Raw genomic sequence first — 12,584 nt, forward strand, 5'->3', positions numbered from 1 at the left:
TTTACCAAATAACACAGGTCTGAATGCAAACGTACAACCAACATACCACCCAGATGCACACAATGGATACTTGAACACAGTCTCTCTAAAACCACCAAGTACAGACTTATACCAGGTGCCATTGCCCCCCACCCCCCACCAAAGATCCACATGCAACTTCACGGCCCTAAAACCACATACTCCACAATTCCTGAACACACTACACACACCCACAATGACCTACAAAATCCCTTGATTTCCAAACACACAAAGTGAACTCTCACATCCCCAAAAATACACACACCTTAAGTTCCAGGAATTCAAAAACATACACAGCCACAAACAACCTACACTTATCAAATACATGTAAGTCCACCTCACAGACACTGAGAAGACACATACAAGCCACATCACCACAATTCTGCAAGTATTACATTCTGGAATAGACACGAAGAGTACCCTAAACCGTCGGATACACTCACACCTCCCAAATGCACACCCGCAAACCACTCACGAATATACACCTCATGTGCTCAGATAGATACATGCAAAACACAAAAACGCCCAAAATCCCTCAACTCCCACTGATACACATACACAATTCTCACATCTATGGAAACACACACGCCGGGAAATGTTCCCAACCCGGAACAAACAGATCCCTCAAGCACTTTACATTATCCACCTCTTCAGAATACAATCTCATCATTTCTCGCCTTCAACATAAATATTTTTCTCTAGCCTAATCCTGAATAGTCAGAGACCACTGCTTACTACCTACTACCAAACACACGGGGAAACACTCCAGTATTCTCCAAAGAAATACCTTTCAATACTCCTAACAATCCCATGTACCCTACGAACAAACTGATCATTCACGCACGTGGTGATAGAGACAAAAACCAGGATACGTGGGCAAGACACATAGAAATATCTCCGCCAAACCACATAAGCAACAACTTCCAAATACCAAACTATGTCCAGCTAATAAGAGTCAGCTCTCACATCCACAAGTGCTAACAAATGAACGTACCACACATCTCTAATACATACAAAAACAAGTCTCCCACTCTCTTGAATAAACACAGAAACCCATCTTCCCATCAACTACACCCAGTCACTTCTCAAAATATAAAAGCCTAGTAACAGCCCCCTACTGAAAAACATAAACACACAGCTCCAGCAAATACTCCTTCAAACAGTCACACCCCCTGAATATACACACAAACTCAACACACACACAACTCGACACAAGCACAATATACAATATACCCACAATATACCCACCATTACCCAGTGCACTACAAACATGAACATCGAACACCCTCTACCGTATGTCCCACATACACATATATCACCACACTACCTGCATATACATACCCCACACTCCCAAATTCTTACACAGAACCAACTCTTCCACCTTGCTCAATACAAAATCACACAAACACCTCAACACACTCGAATATACACCATCCACCAGTCTTTCAAAATAGTCTCCGGTTTGCCCTCTACACACTGAAACAGAAATAGACAGCTCCTGAAAAACCACAGAAAGAAATACACGCAACCATACAACATGCCCCGAATACACAATGGTCCTTCTACACTCCCCAAACACAAAACAAAATGATCATACCCCAAGCTGATGAACACAAGCACTGTTCCTAACTTTGCCCATATGCCCATGCAGATAATCCTTTCAAATCGGCCACTAGAGAAATCCCTAATTCACAGGAGGAAAAAAATCCAGGTAAACATCTGCCCAAACACCGCATTACAACACCTAACGGCCGAGTCCTCGAGTATGCCTGCCATACATCCTACACCCTCTCACAAAACACACACAACCTCCCCGTAATCTCAAACATCCACCACAAAACGAACCCACACATCTGAATACATATCAGATTCCCGCCAACCAATTAAATACGCACAAACCCCACCCACACTTGCAATCCCATGACTAGGCAACACTCTGCATTACTATTAGATCCAGCAAAGGCGCTCACCTCACTGACAACAGTGCACTTTGAACGGAATTGTTGCTCGAGATATTCACGCGAAGAAGGCAGGCGGTATTGAAAGTGAGGAAGTAGGTGAAAGCTTCCCCACTTTGCACTCGTTTTCAAGGACTTGAGCTACTTCTTGCTGAACTGGAAGACGATGTTCAAATTCGGAACAACTGCCCCAGAGCTCTCGTATCATTCTGAATGCAAGGGACACGATGACCCGCGCAGTCCAATACCTCACAGGCTTATTATCAGACCAGCCAGTCTCTAAAGCGACTCAGCAGCCCGTTCCCAGGGCAGCCAATGCCCTGGTGTAAACAGCACCGGAAGTGAGCTGTGGGGGGGTCGGAAAACAGACCTGGGTCACAAACAGCCCACAGCTGGAACAGCCCTGAAGGGCCCTGACTCCTGAGGGGACAAAGAGTCTGTGCATCCCCTACCCCACTGTGTACATACCCGATTCCAGGGGCCGCCATGGCAGCCCCGGTGCCCAGCCAGGAGGAGCGTTGGGCACCCCGCATCCCGGCACACGCATGCGCACCTACGGGCCCAATCACCTCAACGAACGCTGGGAGCCGTTGAGGGATGTTAGAGGACGTTGGGAGACACTTGCCTCGCGCCCCAGTGGGCATGCGCATACATCCTGGCGCGAGGCCCCCTGGGAGTCCCTCTGAAGTCATGCTCCTCCTCTCCCTCCTCCTCCACTTGCTCATCCTCCTCCTCTTCCTTCTCTTCCTCCGCTTCCTCCCCCTCCTCCTCCTCCTCAGGAAGCTCCCTGACTGTCCCTCTTTCGAACCAGTGTGTGTGAAATGTGCACTTAGCGCTTTAAAATTGCAAATGTGCCAGTTTAAATACCACCCTTGTGGAAGAGTTTGGGAGAGCTCTGCCTAAAGCACTTACCCACAAATTTGGCGCCAGTGCCATCATGCCCTGTGGACTGCATTTCTGTGGATTCCGAAAACAGTAGGTCCTCAATCCTGCCAAGTCTGAATGTTCCATTTCACAATTCTGGCCAAGAATTGTAGACCTGGGAAACACTCTAAGACATGCTTTCCCCTCATTCCATTCCTACAGTTTTTCAAGCCCATTTGCCGAACTAGAGTACTTTTCTTAGTATATTTACTTGGTGCATGAAAGGTTTTCAATACATGATGATTCATCGATGTTCCCTTTGCAAGGCTGTTGTTACAACCTTGATCAAGATTTGGCAGTCTGGGAACAATTTCACTCACCTGTCCCTCCTTTCTTACATTATTTTGCAGACTTTCCGTTGGCAATAAAAAACACATCTGTAGTAGCAGAACCAACTCGGGGACTTGAGTTTGTCAGACTTTCCAAAGACACTGCAATCATCATCACATCATCTTTGTGGTCATTTGCAAGATGAGACCATTTCTCGCTCCACAGGATAACTCTGAAGACCACTGGCATCTAAGAACTCTAAGCTTCTCCAAGTGCACAGACTGAAAAGTCCACAAGACACAAGCATGAAACCTTGCCATTTCTCTAATGTTCAAGGTTTCCCCATGATAAAAGTTCACGTCCTGAGAAATATCTTCAAGTTGTTTCTTCTTTCAACCCTTGCGATAGTTTCTTTGAATAAAGTCTACCAGGATTTTGCTTGAATTGCTCTCACCTCATGTTCTCATCTTTTTCTGAGTCAATCTTTCCTTGTCTGGGTGAGGGGGGAGGGTGGCGGTGGCCAGAATTGTCTTAAGCACCATCGAGGCTCTTTTTCATGGAATGTTCACAGTGGGCAACAGTCCTTGGCCCTACCATCGGTACGAATTCTGCTGCTACTGCAAGGAGTGACGCTTGTCTCCCAAGAGATATGGTCGCAATCCTCCAAAGTTGTCACCCCTCATCTCCTTTGACCAATTTCCTAACAATCCTCTCCTTTCACAGCACAAAACACTAATGCCTGTGCAAATAATTTTGCCAGTGATAAACTGACATTTATGCACAATATGAAAATAAGAATCAAACAAGATTTTCTGATCCACATGCAGAGGAAGGCTGCAGGGTCTTCTCCTGATGGACTGGAGCAAAGGGGATGGTTCTTCAGGCTGGGCTGGCTGCAGTCTCTAGAGCTTCCAGCACTGGGCAGTACTTGGGGCCATAGCACTGTTTCCTAAAGAATGACATGTACATGCTGGATCTGTCGAGTCACTCCCGATTTCAAACACTGGGCTCCATGTGGCCATGTATAAGTACCTATTATTTTTTTAGGTTATACATTTGAATTTTATTCAGAAAGTGCAGCCTGTGTTGAAGTAAGTCCAGAGCCAGATAAGAAGCAGGCTGAGGGACCCCAACCCAGGTTGATGGATGAAGAACTGAAATAAGGGAACATCAAGTAAAGCCTTTGTGCCGTGAACCTAAAAAATCCCCATGTATAAATAGCGTGAAAGGGCACACACCATTTCTGTTGCCACTTAACACTTGAAAGGAACTCGTGGTTCTTGCCTACCTGCCGGAGCCCTCCATGGAATATCTGCCCTCCCCCCTGCCCTACCACACTCCAGCCTACCAGCCCTCAGCCCCTCCCCCACTGCGGAATGTCTGGAGCCCTACATTCTGCCGTTTAAATTCAAACTCTTCCCTCCACTGGATGCTGAGCATCTGTTGGAGCAGGTCACTCTCTAGTTCCTGTACTTGAATTTTCTCATTGCGGAGGCTACTCGGCAGCACTGGTCAGTGTCTCAGCCTGCCAGGATGACTTCAGAAGGAGGTAAGCCTGTAGGTCCAAGGGGGACTGTTTTAGAGGCAGGGCTGTCCCTCAAAACTTGGGATTAAAATGTGACACCTCCACTGGGGAAACAGTTCAGACTGAAGGAGAGGAAGGACATAGCACTGGATCTCCACAGAACTGCCACCCATGGAGGCTGGGAGCCAAAGGAAAACGGCGATGGCAATAGACAGGAGGGCTCCTGACACGTGGATCAGGATGACTCCGGGGACATGCCTGGGTGCGGGGAAAGGGCAGTGGCAGGCACATGCATTCTGTCTAGAGGGGAGACAAGCCACTTCGATGTGTGTGTGTGGAGTAGTGGGTTATGTCAGGGGGTGACACAAGGAGGGTCACGGGAAAGCCTAGTCCTGTGTCCTGTACTTCAGGCACCTGAAGCTTGCCCCACAGTGTCTTTCTAAGGGACTTGAACTCAGTATACTAGAGCTAATGCGGGCAGTGAGAAGAGGTGGTGTTAGCCAGAAAGTCGTCCAGCAGGGCTGGCTGTGGCCAGGTGCACCCTGAAACGTCCTCCCTGAGGGTGAGGTTGGAAGGCACTGCAACTGCTGCAGCCCAGAGCTTCTCCATTCCTTCCAGCTCAGAGCTCACTTCTCCTCAGCCCAGGGGACTGTTCGTTGTCTTGGATCCCACAGGGCAGCTGGGTAACTTGCACCAAGACAGGCGCCTGGAGAAGGTCACTAGTGGTAGTGACCTTCTCCCAGCTACGTGAAAGGCCATGAAATGACAGAATCTGAGGGACACAATGCCTACATCCCAGATCACTCTCCTGGGAATAGAGCTCCGGAGAGTGGGGAATACTCTGAGAATGGGGGCTGGAGTGACAGAACCTGGTCCGTGTTAGGTTTTTGCTGTTGTTGCTTCTGACATGCATGTGCTTGCTGGGCTGGTGTGTTAAGGGGTTATATCAGGGTTCCTTGTTCCTTCTTCTGGAGACCTTGGGCAGTGATATTCCACATCACTGCTTCACGGACAGGAAACAGATGTGGAGCATGGTTGGTTTTCCCATGGAACGTCTGTGCAGGCGATTCCTTTTTTAAAAGGGGCAAGGTGTCTGCCTAGGATCATTTCCCACAGAGCAGATTTCTGCCCGGCGCCATGTCTTGGGAGACTGCCTCTGAAACTGGCAGGGTCGGGTGCCAGGGAATCCTCAGGGAGGCTCTCTGAGTCAGTGCTGGCTGGGGCTGTTTCTCCTCAGCAGACAGTGGTCAGGGAGCCTTAGCAAATGGGGAGCAAGCACTCCGTGGAACAATTCTCGACTGGAGGTCAGAGCATGACAACACCTTGAGGACATTGGCAGACTCCACAGTTTCGCCCCATCCAAATGGCCCTCTTCTGTTGAGACTCACAGCTCTGATTCACCAGTGGCTCAAAAGGAACCAGAGAGGCTCAGTCCTGTTGGCTGACTCTCGCACTCCATTCCCCCCTTCCCTTTGTCTCAACAGCATCTGCAGTGCTGGGAGCAGATGTGACCATGAACCCTGATGCCTCCTTGTCTCCTTTCATGACACTGCCCTTTCCCCAGCCAACTCTTGGCCCTGAACACAGCCGGCCTCGTGGAGAGCAGCTGCTGCTGCCCCTGACCACCCCATCATTCCATCCTGGCTTCCCCCCGGCACTGCCAGGTTTGCCCAGTGCACCTCGGGCAGGCGGAGATGCTGGTCATGGCCTCGTTGGGGCTGGGGCTTGCAATGTCACGGACCAGATCAGGTCAGAAGTGGGACAACCACAGCCACCCCAGACTCAGACCATCGTCCTGCCCCAGGCACCCATCAACAGGAGTGCTCCAGGGGCTCTCTGTGGCGGTGCTGTTTGTCCTGCTCCTCCATTCTTGGAAGCCTCTGCAGTGGAGACAATTTTGTCTACCTTGGCTTTGGGGGTTGCCTCGGCCAGCAAGGGAGGCTGGTGTCCCAGTCTTTCTCCTCAAGCTCCACCAACAACTGCACAGTTGGCCCCCATCATCCCTCCAGTGAATGTTTGGCCTCAGCTACATGGGGCTTCTGGCAAGGGTGGCCTGGCCACCTCCCAGTCCAAGGCCTTGCCAGATGACTTCTGTAACTCCAAGAACGTGTACAAGAACTTCCAACATTGGCGTCGCTTCAAGGTCCTGGCCCGTGGGCACCTTCCCCAGAGTCCTGATGCAGAAGCTCTTTCCTGCTTTCTCATGTGAGTGCACCAGCCAGGGGCACAGGGGACTCACCTGGAGCTTTCACATAACAGAGGAATGTGGGATGGATCTGCAGGCTGGCTCATTGTCCAGGGTACTGGAGGGAAGGTCTGAGGGTTGTGTCCCAGCAACAGGGTGCCAATGGGGGGTCAGCCACAAGTCCAGGGTCATGGGCTGGTATGAGTGTGCAGCAGTAATGACAGTAGCTGGAAAGTCTTTTCTTCGCACTCACTGACACCTCCCTCATCTGCTGGAGCTCATGCTGGGTGGGGAGTTTGGAACATGTGCTCCATAGAGCTGGGTGGAGGCCAAGCTGTACACTGTGACTGACCCTGAGGTATTACAGCCCAGTGCTCCGGGACCTGTCACGCCTGAATCCCACCATGACATTGGAGGAGGGAATAGGGCAGGCCATGCAGGAGTGGGATCGCAAAAGCAACTATGATCGGATGACCTACTACGAGATGGCAGAAACGTGAGTCAGGGTTCGGGGCCCCGAAAGTTGTGTGCATGTCTGGGGGGCCCGGGGGCTGACAGCAGTCTGGGGAGGGACATTGATGGGGGCTGACTGCAGGGTAGGGTCCTGTTGTGAGGGTGCTCACCAGAGAGGATGCTGTTGGTCAGCATAGGGTCCCCACATCCCAGAGGCCTTTGTCCCATCCAGAAGCCTCTCCCTCCTCACCTTTGGAGTGTGGGTTCTCCTGGGATACCTCTGGTAGCTCCGCCGTCCTCTGATCTGGAGCCATCCTTGGGTCGAAACAAAGGCTCAGGACGGGCTAGGATGAATGTGCCCAGCCCAGTGGGCTCAGACTCCAGCCAGAGGGGCCGTGCATGGCGTGTTTTCCATCAGCTCACCTCCTACCTCCTCAGTGGCCTGGCCCCTAAGAGCCACAAGGCATTTGCTCTCCATCCCTCCATCAGCTGCTGCCTTTGCTGGGCTCAGGGTGGCATCCTCCTCAGCAAAGTCTGTGCCTTCTTCAACCTCTAGGTTCATGGATCTTGAGGCAGAGGAGGAGATGCAGATTCAGAAGTTGGAGTTGATGAAGGGGGCACAGGGCCTGCCTCCGGCAGCTCCACCGAGACCCGATCCTCGGGGACCCCCAGACCTTGTGGTGGGCCCACAGCCAGGTACCCCAGAATATTCCCACTGGAGTCTATGGCCAATGGCAACAGGGGCCCAGGGCAGGCCAGTGTCCCCGTGTCTGTCCTTTCCCTTCAAGGAGACTTTGGTCTTTCAAGTGGAACAGCCATGAGAGCCAGGGCCTCAGCTGCCCTTGGTCACCATGGGGTCTGGTCCTGGTCAACTCTTGCCACCCCTCTCCCACCTCCCTGTAAAAGGACCTAACATGAAGTCTACTAAGACACTAGCTGGATGGGGGCTCCCTTGGAGAATCAGTAGCTCCTCAGAACCTGACACATGACTCTCTTGGACACGCCCACCTGTCCTCTCCCTCCACACAGTCACATGGCTTCAGGTGGTCCTGACCCAGCCATGCCCAAGTTAGCGCCCCCACCCATTGCCCTCACCATTGGATGCTCAGGACAGGCAAGCTGGAGCCCCTCACACTTCCTCCTCTTCCCTCTCTGCCCCAGTGTGCATTCCCACAGAAGACTTACCCAGGGTCCAGGGCGCCAGCAGACCCCTGGGGTCCCAGGAGACTGAGACATCTGATGAGATCCCCCCCGAGGCCGTGCAAGAGTACATGGACATCATGGATGAGCTGGAGGGGCTGGCCCACTCAGCCACGGGGGTCAAAGGTGGAGAACGGGAAGAGGACAGAAAGGAGTCACAGCAGGGACAGGATGAGACCTACCTGGACCTGGGTCTCCTGAACTACATTGAATACCTGTGTTACCAGGAAGACTATGTCACCAAGGTGGGCTGGCTCAGAGCTCAGGGGTCTACAACATTCCAGGGAGTGGCACTCCAGCACCCAGACCTGGGATGTATGTGTGTGTGTGATGTGCTATCTGTGTGCATGTGTGGGCTTGCCCTTTTGTGTTTGTACGTGTATGTGTTCTTGTGTGATTGTGTGTAGCTGAGGACCAAGAGGGTGTAAAACACCCACCTTGTACAAGAGGATGGGGTGGGTCTTTGCTTTTGCACTTTTCCTCCAGGTCCTGCTGACACACAGGTTGCTCACAGCCTCTTCCTTCTGTCCCAGGTGGAGGCCATTCCCGACCAACTCCTGAAACAAGTGGTTTCCATAGAAGCAGCACTGGACTTCTTGCCTGAAGCTGAAAAGTTGGCACAGGAGTTGGGACTCCCTCCTGTCCAGGTGAGCCAGGGAACTTAGGAAAATGGGAGGGAACTCTAGGTGAACCATGGGAGGGAGGGACCCCAGGTGACTTAGAGGATGGGGAAAACCCAGGTAGGAGAGGGGATGGAGGGACCCTAGGTGAGTCAGGAAGGGAGGGACTGCAGGTAGGTAAGGGGTTAGGGGACCCCGGGTGAGCCACGGGAGGGAGCACCTGGTAAACCAGGGTCGGGAGCAACCCAGAACAGGGGTGCATATGACTCTGTCCAGCCCACCCCTGCCTGTAGGCATGGCATGTGGAGGAGGACCTCTGGGCTGTGGGCATTGCAGGATGCCGAGAAAGAGAGGACTATAAAAAGAAAAGGGTGATAGGAAGGAGAGGTTGGGGCGCCCTGAAGGGAATGGAAGGGCACAAAGCTGGGAATATGGCACAAGAAGACAGCAAGAGAGCCACGTGTCTGCTTTGGATTTGAGTCACAGTGTCACCCCCTGCTCTCCTCCCCTCAATGCCATCGTCCCATCACCCACGCACCTCTGTCTCTCACACACATGCGCAGACAGTCACTGTCCTCCTCTTCCTCCCAGCTGTTAGAGAAGCCAGTCCTGGCCTCGAAGGTGGAAGAAGGTGTGCCAGCACCCCCGAGTCACAGTGCACCCCAACTGGACTCAAGTTCTTTGGAGCCTGCGGCCAGCCAAGATGCCCAGAGGTGTGCCCACGGCCCCCAGCTGGGCGTCAGTGGCAAAGCCTTCCCACCAGAGACTGACTTCAAAAGCCGCCAAAAACAAGGTCGAGGAGATGCCCATGTGACCAAGCCCATAGCCTTTGCTGTCTCATCAGGACATCAGCAGTGTCCACCACTGAGGGCTCACAGTGGTGAGCCCTCTCCCCTCTGCTTCTCCCCTACTCCCCAGGGACACAGGCATGCTTACTCTAGGCTGGGGCCCAAGGATGCCTCCACTCCCAGAGAGACCTCTCTTCTTAGGGAAACTCTCAGGCCAGTGGGCAGGTCCAGTGACAATGAGGAGGACCTCCCCAGCCTGGCCTTCCTCATGGGCTCTCCGAAGAACCTGCTGCCCTGTACTCTGTCTCTGAGTCCTGTCTCTGCATCAGGCCTTGGCTGCTCTGGAGGTCTGGGGCGCAGGCCAGCTGCCCAGTCCCAGCCCCAGAAGAGAAAGCGTGACCAGTCTGTCATGTGGAGTTGGACGAAGCGGCACTGCCCCTACTATGGAGCAGCGGCACGTCCCTCCTACTGCCAGCTGCAGACTGTATGGGGCTGCCCAGACCAGATGTGACCTGGCTGTCCCCTGAGGAGCAAGGGGCTCATTTCTCCCCTAAGGGCTGACCCTGGCTATTTGTACTGGCATCGGAGGGAGGGCGGGAGGCAAGGCGGAGGGCAGGAATCTTAGGGTGGGGGTGGGCCTGGGCAAAGGTGGGGTGGGGGTGTTCTACTGACATGGGAGTCAGGGTGGGGGGCAGGGAGGGAGGGAGGGCTGGAACATTCGGGTGGGGGTGGCCTGGGCAAGGGTGGTGTGGGGATGGGTGGGGAAGGCAGCACTTTTGGGGCATTGTGTGTCAATTAGGAATAAAGATGGTTTTGTTTGGAAATGCTCTGGGTCTTCGTGGCTTCTTGGTGAGGGGCACCGGGAGGAAAAGGGGATGCAGAGGTCACGGGGGCTATAGATTCTCAGGGACACTTCAGTCCCTGCTTCCAGTGTGATGGGGACGCTTTCCAACCTCTCTTGGGGGCACACAGATCCCTGATCCCCAGGGAGCCTTCCCATCATCCCTACTCCCAATTCCAGACTAGGTGCTAGGCTTCCTGGGGCTTCTCATCATTATCTGTACCCTGAACCTTCTAGGGATGGGCAGCTGCTTTGGAGACTTTAAGCCCTCTGGGCCATAAACCAGTTTTCTGGGATGGACTGGAGTCAGCCCTGTCTCTAGGGAGCTTCACTCTGCTTCCCAGAAGCAGTCAGGCCACGAGGCTGCCTGATCCTCAGCTCTCCCAGGGTTTCCTGTGTGAGTGGTCTGACTGGAGAGGAAAAGGCTTGGCTTCAGGGGACAGGCTGTCTGCCTCTGTTCCTGGTTGCAGGAGAAGTGTCCTCCAGGCTCAGTGGGATGACTGAGTGTGGAGAGTAGAGGAGGCAATGAGTCTGGGATGGGGGGCTGACAAGAGAATAATGATTGCCTGTTGGAGGTGTCACCATGAGGAAATGACAGTGGATGGGGAGGATACCAAGTCCCTTGCAGGAGTTTGGTGTGGGAGTGTCTTGTCCAACTGAGGGAGGAGGACCCATCTGCTGTGGCTAGGGGACTGGGCTCAGTGACCTTGGGTCTTCATGGACACCTCACAACTACTGTCCCTTCCCTCCCAACCACGGGCACACTCTTGGGTGAAGACACAGTGACAAAGAATTATATTCACGAGGAAAACAGTTCCTACTAACACATTTTGACCCAGTTTCACTGGCAGAGCACAAGCAGCAGGGGCATAGGGGATGATGTGGGGCCCCAGGGGATGATGTGGGAGCTGGAGATCCAGGCTGACAGAGGGATCCTCAATCATCCTGCAGTGGGCGCTAGTACACACCACACCCCTCAGTCAAAGCAGAGACACGAAACTGCAGATGTAAGTTATATGAGCAAGTAGTGAGGGACAAGAACAGAGCCCAGGAGGCCCCTGTCTCCAGAACTGCCTTGCCCCAGCTCTGCTCCCAAGTGGATATGCCCCTGTCCTCACCCCCTTCCCTCTTGGTCAATGCCTCTTCTTTAGGTTGAAAGTTCTGATTCCTTCCCTGGGCCCAGGTTGTGTCAGGAAGGCTGAGCCTCCCCGAATATAGTTCCAATTCCACCCAGCATGCAAAGCTGTGGCCCAGGGTGGTGGTCCAGCAGCAGGGATGGGATGGGGCTGAAGCTGTCAGGTTCCACAGTGGGTGGTCTGGCCCCCCACAAAGAGCTTAGGCAAGAATGGACTCATGTCAGCATGGCAGGGCCCTCACCCACCTCCCACAGAATCACAGTTCATTGCTTTGGCCCTCCTCTGCTGCCTTCCCTCCTCTCGTGAAGCCAGTGAGCAGCATGCACATCTCCCAGGCCTCCTGGGCACTTTGTGAAGGAACTTCTCACCTTGGGCCATGCTTTCCCCAACTGCTGCCCCTTCGCTGCCACACAGAAGATGGTCTCAGAGGTCATGCCAATCTCAATGTGTATTGTAGGGTTGGTCCAGCAGCAGGGAGCTGAACACCCCTCTTGGGTGAGCATCCTCCCCATATGCCCACCCAGTGTGACCCTGCCTGAGGTGGCAGGAGCTAGATGCAAATGTGGTGGGTGTCGGACAGAGCCTGGAGCCCTCTCTTCCCTGGTGCAGGTTAGTCCTGTGATCTCTTGGCTTTCAGGATCTTTGTGGTGAGACAGGGTAACAGAT

General features: G+C 53.1%; 1 protein-coding gene across 1 annotated transcript; it reads left to right on the plus strand.

Moving 5' to 3' along the window:
- The first annotated feature begins 4,703 nt into the window (after positions 1–4,703).
- On the plus strand, positions 4,704–10,452 carry LOC128779731 (NUT family member 2G-like). The gene is made up of 7 exons (XM_053915810.1): positions 4,704–4,719; positions 6,180–6,900; positions 7,248–7,376; positions 7,890–8,029; positions 8,495–8,778; positions 9,067–9,180; positions 9,745–10,452. Exons 1-7 carry the CDS (start codon positions 4,704–4,706, stop codon positions 10,450–10,452), a joined length of 2,112 nt encoding a protein of 703 aa, XP_053771785.1.
- The last annotated feature ends 2,132 nt before the right edge of the window (positions 10,453–12,584 follow it).

The sequence above is a fragment of the Desmodus rotundus genome, chromosome 1 (genome assembly GCF_022682495.2).
Source record: "Desmodus rotundus isolate HL8 chromosome 1, HLdesRot8A.1, whole genome shotgun sequence".
NCBI classification, from domain to species: domain Eukaryota; kingdom Metazoa; phylum Chordata; class Mammalia; order Chiroptera; family Phyllostomidae; genus Desmodus; species Desmodus rotundus.

What these genes read in the sequence shown, in the direction of transcription:
- LOC128779731 (XM_053915810.1), top strand. An exon ending in AGGAAGACTATGTCACCAAG is followed by an intron (nt 8,779 to 9,066) that starts GTGGGCTGGCTC and finishes CTTCTGTCCCAG; the next exon opens with GTGGAGGCCATTCCCGACCA. An exon ending in TGGGACTCCCTCCTGTCCAG is followed by an intron (nt 9,181 to 9,744) that starts GTGAGCCAGGGA and finishes TCTTCCTCCCAG; the next exon opens with CTGTTAGAGAAGCCAGTCCT.